We start from the raw sequence: 19,489 nt of genomic DNA on the forward strand, positions 1-19,489 counted from the left end.
TTCTGTCAAGTTCTATATCGAACTATTGATGAAATTTCAGGCTTCAGCATTCAGGCCATTACTTGTGTAAATTAATTTTCTGGAGATATTATACATAAAATCTGACACTTAAAAAGCAAAACATCTGCAGTGTAAGTAATAACACATTCACACATATATCAAATATATAAACAGTTACGTATATCACCAAAGTAATAACAATGTCCACGTAACCGACTTTAAATCTAATTTCCAAGGTAGCAGTGGAATAATGAAGGTAACGGGTTTTTGGTTGGGGTGTGAATATAGTGTTAGCCACCAAAACAATCTCGGAGGCGGTGACTCTCAGGCCTACGATTCTGTCAATAAGCAAAAGTTTACAAAGAAGATGTAGAAATGTTTAAAAACTGAATGCTTAAGCTGCATTCGAAAGCGCATGTGGTCGCGATTTCTCAAGTTGCAAAGTAAGTTTGGTAAAACTCTCAGGAAGGATGGAAAAACTCTCTCCGGCAGAGACTGAATGACTATGATTGCCATTTCGCCAGCTTTAAATTAATCATGGACTGATGATTCGCCGACACACATTGATTGAGTATACAAGCGATAAAGACAGCCATTTGAGCCGAGTATTTTTATATATCATTGTTTACTGAAAATCATTACCACAAGCTTTGTCCAAAATAATGTGTAACGTGTAAGATACGATTATAAAGACAACTTTTTGTCTAAAGTAAATAAGTGCTTGAAATAAACCCAAAATTTAGTAATGTGGCCCAACCTCAGCTACTGGAAAATGTGTCCAAGACACAATTTCAAATCCTAATGTTATCAATAATGTTATTTGAACATAATTGTTATTTAATGCCAAATTTTTTATGCTGAAGTACTGACTGTTGCTATGAAATTCAATGATTGTCCGAAAGCAATAAAAACTAATTTGAGTTGATACCTGAGAAATGCAGTGAAAATCTTGAGAAATTCTCAACCTTAGAACTACATTTTGTCTCCCTGTAAAAGTCTCTGAACTCATAACCATCAATGAGCAATACGCATCATCGGGAACTTATCCTTGACAATGAAATATTCTCTCTCTAAATTAGCTATGGATGACATTACTTAGCCCACTATTACTCAGCTATACATTGTTTGATATAGTAACAAACTGAAATCTACATTTCTGTATTTAAATCATAAACTCAGTTTTACTACGTCATAATTTTACAGAAAATTAAAGAAATAAAACTACCACAAAAATCACCTACCTGTATGGGCGCATAAATGAAATGTTTAAATAATGTGTAAGATCATCAAGATGCTGCCACTAACTTTTTTACACTATTTAAAAATACTAATAATTAATTTTTGGTTTACAACACAATTAACACAGACTCGACTCCCAATGAACTCTCCACGCCGAGTACATCGTTAGTACACTGTTATATAAACAAGTAGCTGGTACAACAATATTATAATAAATTGTTAGTGATAGTCGGGTTCCAAATAAACTGGAAACGAGCCTTATATTTTCCAGGTAGGAAAATTGTCAGTTACTAAAATATGGAAACGGGATGAAATCGTAAGTTTAGAAAACGAGGATTCAAGAAATTACAACATGGAAGAAATTTTTGCTCCTATTGTTATGCTGATTTTCAGAACTAAAATTAAAACAAACTATTCAGAACACACCCCGTCCCGAGTTTAAAAACCCCTTCCCGTCTCCAATCAGTTCTAAAATAAGTAGTTGCATATTTTGTCTTTCTATGCCTACGCAAAATTGTGTTTGAACTCCGAGAACCTATTTAAAACTTTACAGTTTTCAATCAAAATAACAACTAATACATCAGTCGTAAAACGGGTGTTTTCTAAAAAAAAAGAAAAAAACCCGAAGTACGGTAAGTTTTATACTTATGTTACAATACTTATTCCAATTTTTAACATTCAATTTAGAAAAATGTTTAATCAACTATTATGCTATAATTATTATTTTTTATTAAAAACATGTAATAAATTTTGATGTATCTTTATCCAATTCTGCACAAATAAAAAGGCTATTACTGACCTTCATCTAATACCTTAAAATGGGCAATTCTTTTATATACATAATCTGAATCTCGGAAACGGTTCCAACGATTTTCATCAAATTTAGTATGCAGGGGATTTCGGGGGCGTTTTTAGAAAACGTTGTTTTATCCGTGTTTTCTAGCAATTAAAAATCTCCTGCAAAGTCAATATTTATTTATCTTTTATTTCTTTGTTTACATGTTATAGTAAATTAGATCTTACGTATCATAGCAAGAGTAGTAAGCCAATCCTCATAGCTGATGTTTCATCAGAAATGCCAAAGAGTAAAAATAAAAATGGTTGTATAAGTTAACGAAGGTTTGAACCGAAAGGAAATTTTGATTGTAATATAAGTTGATAAATAATTTCACTCCTTTTAAAATTCAATCTATTTATCTATTTCATACACTTCGTCCCACACGTACTGCTAAAGTCAAATGCCTGCAAACCTTAACTAATATTATACGAGCAGAAAGGTGTCATGATTCGACGTCTACAAGATTTGAGGCAGCGTGCGGCACAACGTGTAGATACCGAAAAATGACGAGCAACGAGAATACCGATTAGAAGGACAAATACGTCGAGACGGAAGACGTCGAAGGGCTTTAGAACTTAATAATTATTTACTGACATATAAATGTGCCGTTACTGCAGCTATGCCTCAGAACAATTTGAAATTTTGTGTATTGCATTTCGATGCGTTGCATTTTCCTGAGGATTTTTAATCGCATAAATAAAAATTCTTATGGTGATTTTTGTTTGCATGGAGCAATCAAAATTTTCAAATTAATTAGTACATCTCTTTTTAAACCGTTACTATATTCGGAAGAGTCTCATGAAAAAATAAGAAACATAAACGCATCCTTTAATGCAGAAGATGACACAACAATAAATAGCCATGACATCTATAGTTTTATCGTTTTCGGACAAGTATATCATAAAATGAATCCCAAAACACGATTTACCAGAAAAAATACGGTTTCCTGATGTTATGAATAATAAACATTCGTTATATAACAACCACGTTCCTCAAAAAATACTCTGTATTTTAGAAAAAGCGTACTAACTATTCGTTTTTTTTACTTAATTTTGTATTTAAATTTCGTTTGAACGATATAACCAAATTAATGTATATTCTACTTACTGATAAAAGTTGCTCGAAAGATTCTCTTATACGTCCCTGGGGTTTTAATCCCTATCCAGCTAATAAAATACAAATCCCCTCTTTGAACTGGCCGATGAAGCTTGTGGTTAAGGATCCAACACTCACGTATATAGTAATGATAATCTATAAGCATAATAATTTTTAAAAATCACTGTAATGTTTTAACCCACAGAGGAGATATTGACACACAACACGGCGCTGTGGATGTCCGACGACGGACACATGATGCTTTACGCTTGCTTCAACGACAGTCTCGTGCAAGAGTTGAGGTTTCCCTGGTACGGGATCGCAGAAGATGAGCAGCAGCTGTATCCCGACATGCGAGGCCTGCGCTATCCCAAGGTATAGTGGATGAAACTTCCATGGAATAAGATAGTTTGATTGCCCATCTAGGCTTTTTGCGTCACCTAACTCAAGCATTCTATGCTACATATATGTAATGATTGTTTTTAGCTGCAATGGTAATCTATTGTTTTGATGCACAGTTTTACATTACGTCAACATTACGTCAGTGGCTGTGGGGACTGATGGAATATCTATCAGGCTAGTGAAAGCCATGAGCCCATATTGCTTGGGAGCTATTACGCATTTGGTTAACCTGTCCCTTGCTTCTGGGTGTTTTCCATCATGCTGGAAGCAAAGTCTTGTCACGCCCATACCCAAAATAAAGAATCTAAGTGTGATTTCCCAATTTAGGCCGATATCGATCCTTCCGGCCATGTCAAAAATCCTTGAGAAGGTAGTGGTGAATCAGTTGACAGCTTTCATTGAGGCTGAAAATATTCTTCCTGTACATCAGTCTGGTTTTAGGAAGTCTTTCAGCACTACCTCCACCTTGATAAACATTATGGATGAGCTGCATGTAGCGAAAGATAAAGGTTTTGGAAGTATTTTGGCGACGCTTGATTTCTCTGAAGCGTTCGACTCAGTGAATTATGAACTGTTTCTTGCCAAATTAAATTTCTATAGGTTTAATGAAATCGCTATAAAATGGTTTGGCTCATATTTGAGCGGACGGAGTCAGGTGACGAAGGTAAAAGAAAACTGCTCTTCCTCGCTGTCGAAGGATACAGGGGTTCCTCAAGGGTCATGTTTAGGGCCTGTTATATTCATTTTATATACTGCTGATCTTGAACTTGCATTGTCCTCGTGTTCACTCTACTCCTATGCGGATGACTCTCAGATGCTTCTAACATATCCCCCTCCAGGTGTCCATGAAGCGGTGCAGTGTTTCAATGCTGATCTGCGTAGGGTTAAAGAGTGGTCGGAGGGGCATGGCCTAAAGTTGAATACAGATAAGTGTTCTGTGGTGCATTTTTGCTCACCATCCATTAAAGAGACCATGAACAGGAGTATTCTCTCTGTTTCTGTTGAGGGTATTTGTTTGGAGGATCGTGTTTTGGTTAAAGTCCTGGGAGTTATAATTGACAATCAGCTAAACTTTCTTAAACATGTTGAATTGATTTCTCAACGTGCAATGTGTAAATTGAGAGTTTTGAATAGATACAGAGCGTTAATTCCAATGCTTTCAAAGCTGCATATTGTAAATTCTCTGGTATTTCCATCAATATATTACGCCCTTCCAGTGTTTGGTAGCTGCTTAACTCAAGAGGCAAATGTCATCCTTGCACGGATACAGAACAGTGCGCTGAGGTTTGTTTATAATCTAAAAAAAAATGACCACATCTCGCCTTATCGCAAAAGAGCAAATTTACACTCTGTTCAAGATATTTGTAGGCTCCAAACTGTGACATTGGTGCATAAGGTTTTGGTAACTGGTGAACCCTCTTACCTGAGACGGAAACTAGTGGCGCGAGCGACTCTAAGAGAACGGCACACTCGACAGGACGACAAGCTGCAACTGCCGCGTGTGCGGTTGGAGGCTACAAAAAGGTCCTTCTCGTACTTTGGACCCCAGGAGTACAATGCCTTACCACCAGTTATAAAGACTTTGTCTGTTAAAAACTTTCAAAAAGGAAGTTAAAACTGTATAGGTACCTTAATGATGTATTGTTGTTTAAGTATGAATTTTCTATGTAAATTACCAGCACGCAATATTTGGGTGCACAGTTTTTAAAATACGAATTGTACTGTTATGATTAGTTTGACGTGAGTCGATTTGTAAAACAGATTGTAAACTGAAATTCGCTCAAGAATAAAGGCCTTATTTATTTATTTATTTATTTTACTAAGACATAGTCTTAATCGACATATAAATATACATACTGATTAGACCTCTGAAAAATATTTTGAATAGCAACTAAACTGTCAGACATATGGTGTTCTATATAATTTTTCCGTTGATCTTAGTTATTACTTCAGCGTTGTTTTCTGTGTCGTAAAGGAGATTTGTGTACATACAATTTTGTTATTTTAATACACATTGTAAGCACGTTTTTGGTACAGTAAACACAAAATACTTTAATCTGGTCAAAATACAAATCAACCAATACCGTATGCAGATGAGTGTAGACTAAAGCTCAATACTGCTTGGACTTGATATTGAAAGTCCAAAAATCTATTTTAAAACAGCGTCTGAAAATCTTTTTTTTTTTCAGCCGAACACCAAAAATCCAGTGGTAACGCTGTTTGTGGCTGACCTAGCGGATCCAAAAAATATCAGAACGAGAGACCTAAAAGCTCCGATGGCACTGGGCCAAACAACGTGAGTAGTGTGTTGTTTTTACACTCAGAATATAATTATGTTTATTTAATTGTAGAACACAAGAACGGCGTTCTGAATACTATATCTATTGAAATCGTCTTATTTAAAATTCAACTGAGAGATGACTGATGATTGATTCCAGAGACTACTACTTCTGCGCAGTGACGTGGGTGAGCTCGACAGAGGTGTCAGTCATCTGGCTCAACAGGGCTCAAAACGTGTCAATGGTCACACTCTGCAAGTCTCCTATGTGGTTCTGTCAAGAGGTGAACACTACCACTAGTTACATTACAATACTAAAATAGTAGTATTAATCTTATTAAAACAATACTTTTCCAAAATAGTTCAATTTTTGGGCGAGGCCTTTCGAAACCAAACATTACATACATCATCAAGCGTCTCAACACATAAATATTACTTTATTTTTATTACAATTAATTTAAAAATACCATATGGTGTGAATATGCAAAGACAAAAATTTGGAAATATCTCAGCCAGTATGAATAATTAGATTTACACCATATGGTGCTAATTGCTCCAAAAGTCTTCAATTACAAAACTAGATTACTTATTACCTTCACTGAATATTTTGAGAACTGCTTACTAATTTCTTTTTGTAATTATTTGATTCTTATAAAATTGTGAGTAACTACACAAATTAACATTTTGAAAAGTGATTATAATGAAAATTAATGTCATAAAAACATTACATTTGTAACATTTTTGAAATTCATTAAACAAAATTACCTACATTAAGTTTATTAAATTTTACTCCGAATTTTTCGACATATATGTTTCAGTGGAGTGAGAATAAGCGGATTATGTTGTTTTTAACATTGATTACAAATTAACTTATGGAACACAAATGATTACTGTATGAACAGTAAACACAAATTTTATTATGGATAGGCATTTTCACTATCCAAAAAACATTATTCACGTGGAATCATATAATTGGTACATTGATTATTAAATCAACACTCGCTTATACAATATTTTTGGTCTAAATGAACCAAACATTTGGGGATTTCCAATTGAGGTAAAGTATCAGCATGACAGAATAAAAACTGCTAATCTTCCTGTTAAAAAATTACTGATATCAGCTTTAGAAATGATAATTAATTGATCTTCTGAATTGTGCCGTATCCTTGAAGTAAGAGTACTTGAATTTGGTTGGTTGACAGACTCAGAGGGTGAGTGGTGAGGGAAGAGGGTGGGTGGACCCTCCAGGCACTCCTCTGTTCAGCCCTGATGGCAACGTATACCTCACACTGACTCCGGTCAGGGATGGCAATGCAGGTTTCTACCGCCACATCGTCTCTGTCAACATTCCCAAGAAAAGGTTCCTGCCTCTCACACATGGAACCTTTGACGTGAACAAGATTGTAGCCTGGGACCACCTGAACCAACTTGTGTAAGACAAATATTGTCAAGCATTACTAATGAAAAAATTACATCATAGAAAAACTCTTCCTCTTTAAAGTACCAACGACAATTTTGATCACTCCAATTATATTTCTTGATTTACTGGTCTAAAAGTTACCACAAATTATTCCTTGAAAATGCTACCAATAATCAACCATAGATTGCTAGAATAAACGGAATAGAAACTTGTACTGAAGTTAAATTAATGATAATGTAAATTATCGAATAAATACATATGTTGCATTATGTTAAAACATTTATATTTTTTGCATAGAAATAGAAAGCACTTGCCATCCGCCACAACTTTAAGTGAATTGATGAACTCAATAATTAGCCTTGTGGCTATTTCTTTCTTTCCCTGTCCACATTACATAACTTTAAACTTTTACTAAAATGCATAAAAATTGAGAAAAATCATGTGCATATCTTGATTATGTAATGTTTGTAATATTAAAATTATGTTGTATATAATCCGTCAGGCAAGTTAAACATTTTTTGTTTCATTTTGGAGACTATTAAGTTTGATTGTGCAATATACGTTATTTTTTATAATCAGGATTTCCCTAACATTCACAGAGCCATGTATTCCTCCATTGAGGAATTATTTTAGTTTATTGATCTTGTTTTTACAAATACATTAAAATACTTCTCAGTCTTCTGTCATGATAAGCCAACATACAATTCAGTGCTTTCAATAACTTATCAGTAAATAAATAAATTATTGCTAGGAATTCGTTAAAACCAATAAGGTATTTTCATTCAAATTCAGCCTGTATTTGGTGTAAATAATCTAGATACCATTATCCAATAGTATGCAGTATTATTGTGTTTTACCAGATAAAACAACATTATCATTATATATTATATCATTTTCAAACATCATATTACTTCACATTTTAAAAGTCTTTCTGTTCCATGTTTCTCTCCCTGAGGGTTAGATTCCTTTCTTTGGTGTTAGCCCGTCTTCCATACATTTAATGTGCACTTACACAAATATTTTTTTCATTAATATAATACAATTTCAACAGAAAAGTATCTAACATATTAAGTTTCCATTTTGAGAAGCTATGGAATGAATGTTATAATCAATCTTCTACTGTTGTTTTTTTTTTAATTGAAATAATTCTTTTTCAGGTAATTTTGAATGAAATGAAATACTTCCATTATTTTACTGCATGGGTACACTCATAATTTACGTACATTTAAGAAGTGTTTTATAATTAACTTTTTCACTATTGCTATTATATTGCCAGATACTACCTGGGGGTGCCAGAGGGCCAGCCAGGCCAACTCCACCTGTACGTGGTGAGCTCGGCGGTGCCGCGGGTGGGAACTCCCCTCATAACCCCACAGTGCCTCACCTGCGCGGCACCCCCACCCACTGTTCCACACCACTACGAAGGGGCCGCTACCTCCGCCTCTAACATCCGCGAGTCCTATGATTGGGACGAGCAGACCGAGCCGGTCACCACTACAGAAGAACCGGAGAGAAAGAGAAGACGGAAGAAAGGTTAGTGTTACAATTTGGTATGTAGGCCATATTATGCAAAAACATCATAACAACACATAACTCCATAATATGAACACTGTGTTCCGAATCTGTTGAAAATTAATGTGAAAGAGACTCCGTCAATTTATTATGAACATTCTCTACTATATAAATATAATGCTGACGAGGGCTGGATTTGTGTACGCAAGAACATTTTCTGTAAAAATATTGTATGTAATAAATTTTTACTTTTACTGATATTATTTAGGTAATTTATATAAAGAATTAAACATCCTTTACTTTAGTATAAGTATTGTTATCAGTCATATAACCTTCTTTGAAATATAACAATTTTCAGTACCTATTCTAACTGTACTGATATTTAGAATTTACGAGTTAACATACTTGTAATTTATATGATATTCTTTTCAAGCAAACATTACATTGAATAACATTTATGTTACTTGCCATAGAAGTACATTATCTCTCAATTGGCACAGGAACAACTCAGATTCATAAAAATTGTAAACTTGAAATTCTGTTATTTTGCCTTACAGGCCCATAATCAATGGGAGCAGAGGTATAAATTAGCTCTGGGTCTGGGCCTAGGGAGGCCTATATCAAACTTTGCCTAACATACTTTTGGAGAATCTCATATTGAGAAATTATTTTTATTCCATTTTATTCTTATTTTTATGTTTTGGCTTAGTTATGTAATAAAGCACAGTAATGTAATAAATAGATTTCAAATATTACTATCTATCCAATTCTTCAGGTGTGAAAGTCTAAAACATAATATATTACCTTAGCCAAGTCGATATTGTAATAGACAGTAATGAATCTAAATGAGTTTTTAGTGAAAATCTAGCATCACAGTAAAATTGTGAGTTTTAAAGCTCAATTTTTTCAGTAATTAAGTGGCCAAATTTTCACTATTTCTCTATAATTTATATGGAAATTGTATTTAGTGAAATGAAAGCTTTTGATAACATCTAAATCAAGCAAACTTACAGATCTTAGTCATGCTGAGAGTTCTCTAATATATCACCAACTGAATCTCTCTACACCTAATGAGTCCATTCTATCCATCATGTCTCCTAGCACTGTTGTAATAACCACTACTTTTTCCTGTTTAATTCAATTTTCTTCTAACGATGAGTAAATACGAGTAAAATTATTCCTTATTGAGTCATTATTACCTACAATGAGAACAATAATGTTATCTCTTGCGTTCATTCCAGCTTCTGTAATTTGAAGCAAACCTGCATTGGGCATGACAGATCCTGTTGTTAGAAATTTATCTTGATTCATTTTCTCAATCACTCTTCCTTGTCTATCTGAATAAAGTAATATATTCAGTGTATTTTAACACATTCATTTACAGATTTAGTGTTTTCTTTATTATACTAAGTAGTTTGAGCCTTCCTTGATCCATATGATAAATTAGTACCGTAATTCACTTGTCTTGCTTAACAATAACAAATTCCATCATCTCTCTAAGCACTAAACATATTTGAAATGGGTATATTGAATTGAGGCAGAATTATTGGGTGGTATGTTCTGTTTCACTTTCTTTACTAAGCCTCTGTGCAATCCAGTCTAGGTTAGTTTCAGAACTGTTACTAGGACTTTTAATATTGTGGTCATGGCTCGGATTCAGTGCATTTAAATCCTCTTGTAATATTTTGATTTCTTTTTGTAGGATTCTGTAGAAATTCATCTTTTAAGTTTCCATTAGCCAAAAGTTCCTTTAGAGTGTTTTTGTTTATCTGTAAACACTGGTTGTTGTGAATAATCAAAGCAAGCTGAGTTCTTTTAGTTAAGATGTCCACCTTAGTAAATTTTGGTAAACTGCTCTCAAGATTACAAATTAAACATAGCCTGAACAGGGTCAAAACTTGTCTAAAACATGTCTGCAGAAAAACTATATTTTTAAACCCAGAATTTATATTATGTTGTATGAAAATATTGTTGAAACTATGAGGTACCCAAGCTATGTTTTAACAGACTTTCATTAATTTATTGAAGGTCATATAGAACCATCAAAATACATGTATATTTTGTGAGAATTACTAAAAATAGTTATTTTGTTTTCTAGAGCCCAGTTATCGTGTAGAGCCTCTCTACAGACCTTGTACATATCATAGCATATACTTCAGCCCTGGTCTGCAATACTTTGTGAACGAGTGTCTGGGCCCAGGCATACCAACTGTCACTCTGTACGCAACGTATGGCAAAAACACGTCAGCTCCAACTGTAGATAATATCCAACCACAACTGTTGATTACCCTGCAGAACAACTCCAAACTTTATGTAAGTAAAATCTTATAATAGAAAAAAGCAACCAGACTGAACACTGTACTTGTAATACGTTACAAACACTGAAATAATACATTTCAAATACTATTATCTATCCAATTCTTCAGGTGTGAAAGTCTAAAACATAATATTAAGCATGTACAAAAATTTACAAATCAACAAAACAAGACGATTTTTTGTATTTTTGAGGCTTTTTGCTTCCAATGGAAGCATCATCAGACTCACATAACTGAACAAAATAGTGTTCAGTTATGTGAATCTGATGCAGGTGTGGCTTTCCATTAGGTAAACTAGGCGGCTGCCTAGGGCGGCTGTTTTGGGATGCGGCAGAAGAGGGACAATTTTGCATAAATTATTGTACTTTCACTGAACAAAATAAATTAGATAAACATTTTTTCATGGAAGAATATTGTTTTTTGCTGTAGCGTTTCTATGTGAAGGGGCAGGAAAGGAGTGTTAGAGTTAGTGGTGAGGGCAGCAAAAGGGTATTTTGTCTAGGGCACCAGGGTAGATTGTGCCAGCCCTAGTTTGCTAGGCATGTTCACTTAAGTGTTAGTGATTTGTAATCTGTCCTGCATACTCTACCATATGCCTCAGGTTTTGAGACCTGCAGAAGAGGGCAGATACTTTTTTCTCAAAATTAAGTGGATGTGTTTTGTAAGAATGGTAAATGCCCAAAATCTTTTTACTGACACTTGAACTTATTTAAATTTTCCTCCTTCGTATAATACACACATTTCCTTATTTACTCTAGGTTATGTTACTGTTTCAGGGATAGGCGTATCTAGAATAGTGACATAAAGGGGGGAGGGGGTGATTACCACTAGAAATTTTCTGTACCTCTGAGGCAAGTTGAGGCATGGGAGCCGGGGGGGGGGGGACACCAGGAATATTTTAAATGATAATAATATTATTAAAAATGTTAACATAATCCGTCTGGGAACATGATTATTATTATTATTATTTTATGCTCTACAAGAATGGCTATAACATAAGCGAAAATGCACCCTTTTGGAGACTGTTCGATAACAAAAAAGAATTTCAAGAAAATGACTGTATTAATGACAATAACAAAGGCTTGGAAAACGACTACATCTTAAAAACTAAAATATACACCCTGCACCTTTTACCTAGAATTTATACGTTCTAATATGGGCTTTCAAAATACATATATTTTACTTATAAAGATGGGTGTGCATTTGTATTACTTAAATAATACGTATTTGACATTTAAATGTTTTTTTTTTAATTTCATACCATGTTATCTCTAATAAAAAAGATTGGGATATAAATTGATATGGATTTTCATATATGAAATATTTACTGTGTATAGAATTTAAAAAAATTTAGAGACACAAAATTAATAATTGTGTGTGTTTTTTACTGCAGCTGAGCGGTTCACGTTCACTAAGTGTGTTACACATAAATGCAGCAAACACTCGGTGATGAACAAATATAGACATACAAAATAGGAACTTCAAGTTAAATATAATTTGCAAAGCACGATATTTCGTTACTTTGGTTATGTCATTTTGGGTTTTCATGCACAAAGTGTGACAGTAACACGTTATAGCAATCGGTTAGTAACTATTGTTACAATTAATGAACGTACACAAATATAAATCGACGAAAGATAAATTTATTTAGTTTTTTGATGATTTTAATATCATCATACTAGTGACCTCTATTGCCTATTAGACATTCGTTTGGGTTACAGTTCTAGACCAACTATTACAGGCATCAACCTGAGATCTGAAAGGAGAAGTACACTATAGACAATATGTTTGTTGATCTTTCACATAAGATATTTGGCTTTTATTTAGCAGTTTCTTAGAAGCAACTACGTTGAACCTGAAAAAGTAAAACAGATCATTATTAGTATGAAAAATATCAAAACACATTGCAACATGAAAATTGGAATAAAGTATTCAATGAAATAGATGTTGAAAGACAAATCACTAACATTTTATAGCCAAAGTTTCTTAATCAGAAAATTATAAATTAACAGACGAGAACTTCAAGATGCTTATATTTTACATATCAATGGCCCACCAGAATTAATATTTATTATAAATTGAAGCAGTTTGAACATAGAACTTATTGCTAGAGTACAATTTGACCATGCCAGGGGCTTCATTGTTGCTGTTGGCAACATAGACATTATTGCCAATTCTATTTTATTATTATTTATTTATATTTAATTCCTTAAATTGTTGTATACAAAACGTGCTATAGTGTTTCAAATAAAACATTAAACATTATAATGCCAGATGTTATTTAAATGACCACAATATTTTTTGCTTTGATTGTGGACTTACAGTTTTTGAAAACATTTGATTAAAATATGTAATAAAATAAATTAAATGGTTTATTTCATAACCTCAGATACATAAGAAGTTCGCCACCAAAGGGTCGAAAGTTCATTATTTTATTTTTATGGTTAGATCAACTGTAAAACACGTTTTAATAATTAGCATCTAATTCAGCATCTAATTTTGTATACGTCTTACACAATTTTAGTTGAAACAATGCCTGAGAAGTGTATAACAGTAATAGCAAGTAAAATTTTCTATTTCTATTTATAAATGATAAAATCAGCAATCTAGAGGTTTTATACTTGTATTTTATTTTTGTTAGCACTACCACTATCTGTATTCATTAATAACACTAGTCACTAATAAACGACTAGTGCCAACAACGAAAGCGATGAAAACTGCGTTAAGACTATTACAAATTAGCTGTTCACAGAGACTACTGGTTCATGGCCATTGCTCGCAGTCTCTCTCGCCCGAAGTGCGAGAAGTGAGGTCTTATTATGTTTGTCAAACCCCACGGGTCACAGATGGACTCTTCATTCCGAAAACTTAAGAAACATGAGTTTTATTGGTTTAGTATATATCAGCTGTTATAGTTAAAATATCAAACTAATTAAAATAAAACTGAACTATGTTACATTTTTCGACTACAAGTATACTTTAATTTAACACAGGTTAAAGTATACCTTGAATATTTATATCAATAGGGTGGGGTTACAATCTCCAAACCCCTTTACCCTGAATACGCCTATAGTTTCAGGTTAATTTCAGTGATTGGTTGGTAAATTAAGTCCTTAATAATCTGTAGCATTCTTTTTAAACTTGGTCATTAAGAGCATTTGTACGATATATCAACTGATTTTTATATACTACATTGCTCAGCTACTGAAAGTTATTACTACTGATAACTGAAGGTCATGTACAACAGTAGCTAGGTTGATATAAAGGATTGAAGTCAGTTGCATTGTGCTGTAATTTGGAGGAAATATGTATGTAACTTTTAAAATTGATTGGTATGGTTTGAGACTCTCAAAAATTCTTTTTGTTCAAAATTCACTGATAAGTAGAAATACATTTTATCAATACCGGTACCAGAATACAAGGCATTGAAATGTTTCCAGTGGCTAAAATACACTGTAAAGGGATTTTTAACTTTTAAACTAAAAAAGAAAAACTAAATATGCAGTAAGATAAAACTCAGTTATTCATCTACAATTTCAATATTTCAGCTTCCAATCTGCTCTTTGCTGATGAATATGACACATGTGACTGAGCAATCAATGATTCCATCAATAGCACTCTATTTAATTGCAACAACACTAGTTTAGTTACTGCATTATCGGGAACAAGGTAAATAGTCATAACATAACTATCTCACATCATGGAATACTGCTTGATATTTTGTGAACAGAATAGGATTAACCTCAATATAATTCTTTTCATATTGAAATTCTAACTAAGGTTCATAGGCTGTTTTGGAGTCTTTTACATCCACACATAAATATAACATGCTTAATTTCACACTTTTATCTTGTTAATTCTGAGTACTAAGTCTAATATTTTTCAAAACCCTGTTAATACAGATTCATTAAGACACCTTTTGTGATTATAAATAAATAAATATATATATAAACAGAAAAATGGAACAGAAATTTCTCTATATTTCGTCTAAACAAGACATTTTAAAGAGATATAGGTAAACACATTTAAAAAAAATAATAAACAAAAGAAACATCATATGTTTGAACTAATTTTGAATTAGGTACAAAGAAAATAAATAATTTTGCAAAATACAAGGAATATAAATTTATAAATTCAATTTTCAGTTAAATGTATAATTTTATAAAATAAAACAAATTAAAATTGTAAAGGATAATTTATATCTACAACTACCCATATCTTAAATTTAGACCATCCGGATGTTTAGTTTGTAGCATCCTCTGATGAGCTGTTTCTAAATAATTCATTTTAAGTTTATAGGGGTCCTGAATTTTATTAATACTTTTTAAAGAAAAACAATCATAGAATTTTTGTTATGCTCCATTGCATCGGCCGAAATTGGATTGGATTTAATTTTAAGGTTTGTTTCACTGCTATTCTTGTTCATTCTAATGTGTAATGGAGTTATGGTCTGACCAATGTAGTCTTTCGGACAGACTTTACATGACAATTGGTAAATGACATTGCTGGATTCACAAGTCAATTTACCAATATCGGATCATTTCTTTTTGTTGTGCCACTACAGAAATGTTTTGAATTTATTATTAAATTACACGTTTTGCAGCAAGACTTACAACAGGGTTCACAGCCAAAAGGTTTGTTTAAATTTTGAGTTAGGTCTTCAGAGGGTAGTTTAGGTCTTACTAATATGTTTTTCAAATTTTGGGGCTTTATAAAAATTACTCTAGGTGGATTTTTAAATAAATTTTTTGTTACAGTTAAAGCTTGTAGAATATTTTACCTTCAAAAGTTTAAGGAATCAATACATTAAAATGCATTCAGAGATAATGTTAGGGATATATTACTTACAAAAGATACTATAAAGTAAACGAGTTTTTAAGATATGATTTGTTTTGTTTTAATAGGTCTGGTTTTTGTTCTGGTTTAATTGCTTGTCCATGATAAATCAGTTTAATACCCTGTTTCATTGGATATACCCTTCATTGATTGTTTGTAAATGACATTTACGCATACTAGAGTATTGTAGACTATTATTGACAATGTCATTTTTTGTAGATGTGCTATTATTTGAAACGTTTGTGGCAACAAACACTTATTTATTTAAGATTTAAAATGTGACAGATCATAAAGAGGCAAGTTATCTGTTAATCTATAAGTAAGAAAGTCTTCTGTCAATTCTGTTTTTTTTTTTTTTTTTTTATACACAATTTGAAGGTGTTATTGTGTTAAATATTTAATGTTGGGCTCTATTCTTTTACTCAATTTGAGATTGGTAAAAAAGTTCATTTGAATAATACTTTATCTATGTAGTCACAGATTAAAGATTTAATAAGAACTAAAAATAAATATGTTAACTATAAGTATATCTCTGAGTAAACATCTAGTTCAATGTTTTAATCCTGTTTAAGGACAAAGTATCCAAGATTGCCTTACCCCAAGTGAAAACCTTCCCAGTCCAGATATCAGGAGGCTACCAGGCTCAGGTCCGGTTGCACCTCCCTCCTGGGCTCCGAGAAGAGGAGATAACTCGCTACCCTCTGGTCCTCCAAGTGTAAGTTGCCCACTAAAGAGTTACACCAACTGACTTTTTTAGTAACAACATTCTATAAAATTGTTCATAGAATGAAGTAGCCAATTAGATTGATTAAAGATATCATTTATAAAAATGAACGTGAATTCCATCCTGGTGCATATTCACAGAGGTGGATACTGGGAAACATTCCTCTCACTAAAACTGTTAAAATTATTTTAACACAAATAAAAATACAATATATAATATAAAATGAGAAGTTAATTACAACCACATTAATAGATGTGGTAATAATTCTATTCATTGCAATGATCCTTAAAAAACCTAATGGTCTTTGTGGATAATTTTGCTGGGATCAGTCAGTAAAAGTAGTAGGATGCCAACTGTAAAACATTACATATATACTTTTCTGAAAATGAGATTATTGTAGATTTATTGAACTTTGTTTATTACAATTTATGTTTTAAACAACTTTAAATCTACCTTTTACACTTAAATTTTAAACTGTTACTGGGGAGATATCTCAGAAATCCCACTAACCAATGTTACCTGGTATACTGAAGTCCCTCCCTGACTTCCCACTCCCTGGCCATAATGATCTCTTGATATAGCTGATGGGATTTTATTTAGCTCTCAAAGAAATGTGACAATTCACTTTTCAAGTGCCTATTTTTAAAAACATTGTACGATTTGGTTTTGTTTGGAACACCCAAAACACAATGTACCAGCCACTGCTCATTAGTCCAGAAGGAAATAACTAATCTCACTAAGCCAATAAAATATTATATATATATACTTTGAGAATCATTTTACTCTTTCTTATTATTATAATAGCAAAAAGTTACATTAAAAGAAACAATATGAATTCCTCATGAGCTTTATTTATAGAGGAAAAGAGCCTTAAAATGTAATCCTCAAATGTCCAATTCATGATTTTTATTGGAAATAAAATACTTCTCTTTGACTATAGGTATGGAGGACCTGGATCACAACTGGTGACAGACCGCTGGAAGGTGGACTGGAACACGTACCTGGCATCCAACCGAGACCTGATCATCGCTCAGATCGATGGACGTGGCTCTGCTGGCCAGGGCTACCTACTGCTGCACCAGGTTTATCACCGGCTCGGCACGGTTGAAGTCGCTGATCAACTCGAAGTCACTGAGTGAGTTTTCTTAAAATTTCACATCTCAAATACAACATTTTAATAGCTAAAACCAAACAATAATGATTTTTTTCCACTATAGATACCTCAGGGATAATCTCCACTTCATCGACAAGCGTCGGGTGGCAGTGTGGGGTTGGAGCTACGGAGGCTTTGTGTCAGCTAAACTCCTGTCAACACCCAATCAAGATGTCTTCCATTGTGGAATCTCAGTGGCACCAGTTACCTCATGGCGGTTGTATGGTAACCACACACTTTATCAATGTTCTGGGCTTGTAACATGTCAGATTAAACACAATCAAGATGTCTTCCATTGTAGAATCTTAGTGGCACTAGTTACCTCATGGCGTTTGTATGGTAACCACACACTTTATCAATGTTCTGGGCTTGTAACATGTCAGATTAAACACAATCTGTTGGATTTTTTTAGTAATCAGAAGATTTCTTGTTTTTTACTTTATATTTATTTAATTGTTCATTGTAATTATTTGGTGGAAGGCATGTGAGTTATAAAAACAAGTTGAAAAATATTCTGTTAGAAGAAGAACTTTATTGTGTGTCAGACTTCCAAAACAAAAAACTTTGATGAATATTTTCAACACAAAACCAATTTTCTAAGACTTTAATATCAACATGTTATTTCAAATTGTATTGGCGATTGCGCTTGCCTTTGGCTTATTCAGTAAAAAACTATTCTATTCAATTGATTTGGACTTACAAATTATAGTATGAGACTAGTGCCTTTTGTCATGTTCTATTAGAAGATATATCACTTAATGCTTAAATCTGTTGTCACTCTGAAACATTCTCAGGTTGTGTGCTTATTTATCAGCAGATAACAGAAACAGTAATAATACATTCATTACAGTAAGATTCAATCATTTTTAAACTGCAATGACATTAACAAAAAAATATATTTAAATTTAATGCATCAAATGAGGAGATGTATTGAAGAGATTTTCAACTTAAAAAACGATTTAGTATATTTTTTGAAACTTTTTCTGCACAGACCTATCTACTACAGCATTGTATTTCTGTCAAGCAAACCCCATGTGGTTTATAAAGTAAAATAAGGGTCCTTTGCTTAGTTACAAATACTTCTTATCAGGTTGTATAACTTTACGCAATGATTTAAAGACTGAGTATCTTAAACTGGGTAAACTGAGCAAAACTTGTCTGACAATTTTTAGTTACTGCAAGAATGTTAGAAGTTAAGTGTTAAAGGTATAAAATGTATAAACACATCTTTATCATTCGGAAATGTAAAGTAGTCTGTGTATCAGCAGCAATATTCTACTGTTTCAGATTCAGCATACACAGAGAGATACATGGGCATGCCGACACTATCTGGCAACTATAAGGGATACCAGGACGCTGACCTTAGCAAACAGGTGGAAGGGTTCAAGGACAAGATGTTCTACTTGGTCCACGGAACCGCTGATGACAACGTACACCTGCAGCAGTCCATGGAGCTAGCACGGGCACTCTCACAGGCGGGCATAATCTACAGGCAGCAGGTCTGTCATCAAATGATTCATAATTAGTTTCTTAAATAGAGAGAATAGTTGGTGTACCTCAGTAATCAACAGACCAACTACTACCAGTTAGGCATGTCAAAGTGCTTCCAAGCTGAGTAAGATAGATTTATCAATGATCAACAAAAAGTAATGAGTTCCCTCAGCACGGTTGTCTCTA

General features: G+C 33.2%; 1 protein-coding gene and 1 long non-coding RNA gene across 5 annotated transcripts in view; one reads left to right on the forward strand and one right to left on the reverse strand.

The window, feature by feature from the left end:
* The window catches only part of LOC124360715 (inactive dipeptidyl peptidase 10-like), a 247,872-nt gene that overhangs the window by 220,031 nt on the left and 8,352 nt on the right, over positions 1-19,489 (forward strand). For all 4 annotated transcript variants that reach the window (XM_046814555.1, XM_046814572.1, XM_046814563.1 and 1 more), the window contains 10 exons: positions 3,378-3,547; positions 5,764-5,870; positions 6,013-6,136; positions 7,055-7,284; positions 8,549-8,805; positions 10,883-11,097; positions 16,508-16,650; positions 17,600-17,794; positions 17,877-18,037; positions 19,100-19,311. In XM_046814555.1, coding sequence (XP_046670511.1) covers positions 3,378-3,547; positions 5,764-5,870; positions 6,013-6,136; positions 7,055-7,284; positions 8,549-8,805; positions 10,883-11,097; positions 16,508-16,650; positions 17,600-17,794; positions 17,877-18,037; positions 19,100-19,311 — 1,814 coding nt within the window. The remainder of the gene's footprint in view (positions 1-3,377; positions 3,548-5,763; positions 5,871-6,012; positions 6,137-7,054; positions 7,285-8,548; positions 8,806-10,882; positions 11,098-16,507; positions 16,651-17,599; positions 17,795-17,876; positions 18,038-19,099; positions 19,312-19,489) is intronic.
* LOC124360766 lies at positions 12,721-14,835 on the reverse strand. The gene is made up of 2 exons (XR_006922274.1): positions 14,105-14,835; positions 12,721-12,954 (listed from the first exon to the last, which is right to left on the reverse strand). It is a non-coding gene; the product is annotated as an uncharacterized LOC124360766 (long non-coding RNA).

This window comes from Homalodisca vitripennis, chromosome 1 (assembly GCF_021130785.1).
Source record: "Homalodisca vitripennis isolate AUS2020 chromosome 1, UT_GWSS_2.1, whole genome shotgun sequence".
In the NCBI taxonomy this organism is placed as follows: Eukaryota; Metazoa; Arthropoda; class Insecta; order Hemiptera; family Cicadellidae; genus Homalodisca; species Homalodisca vitripennis.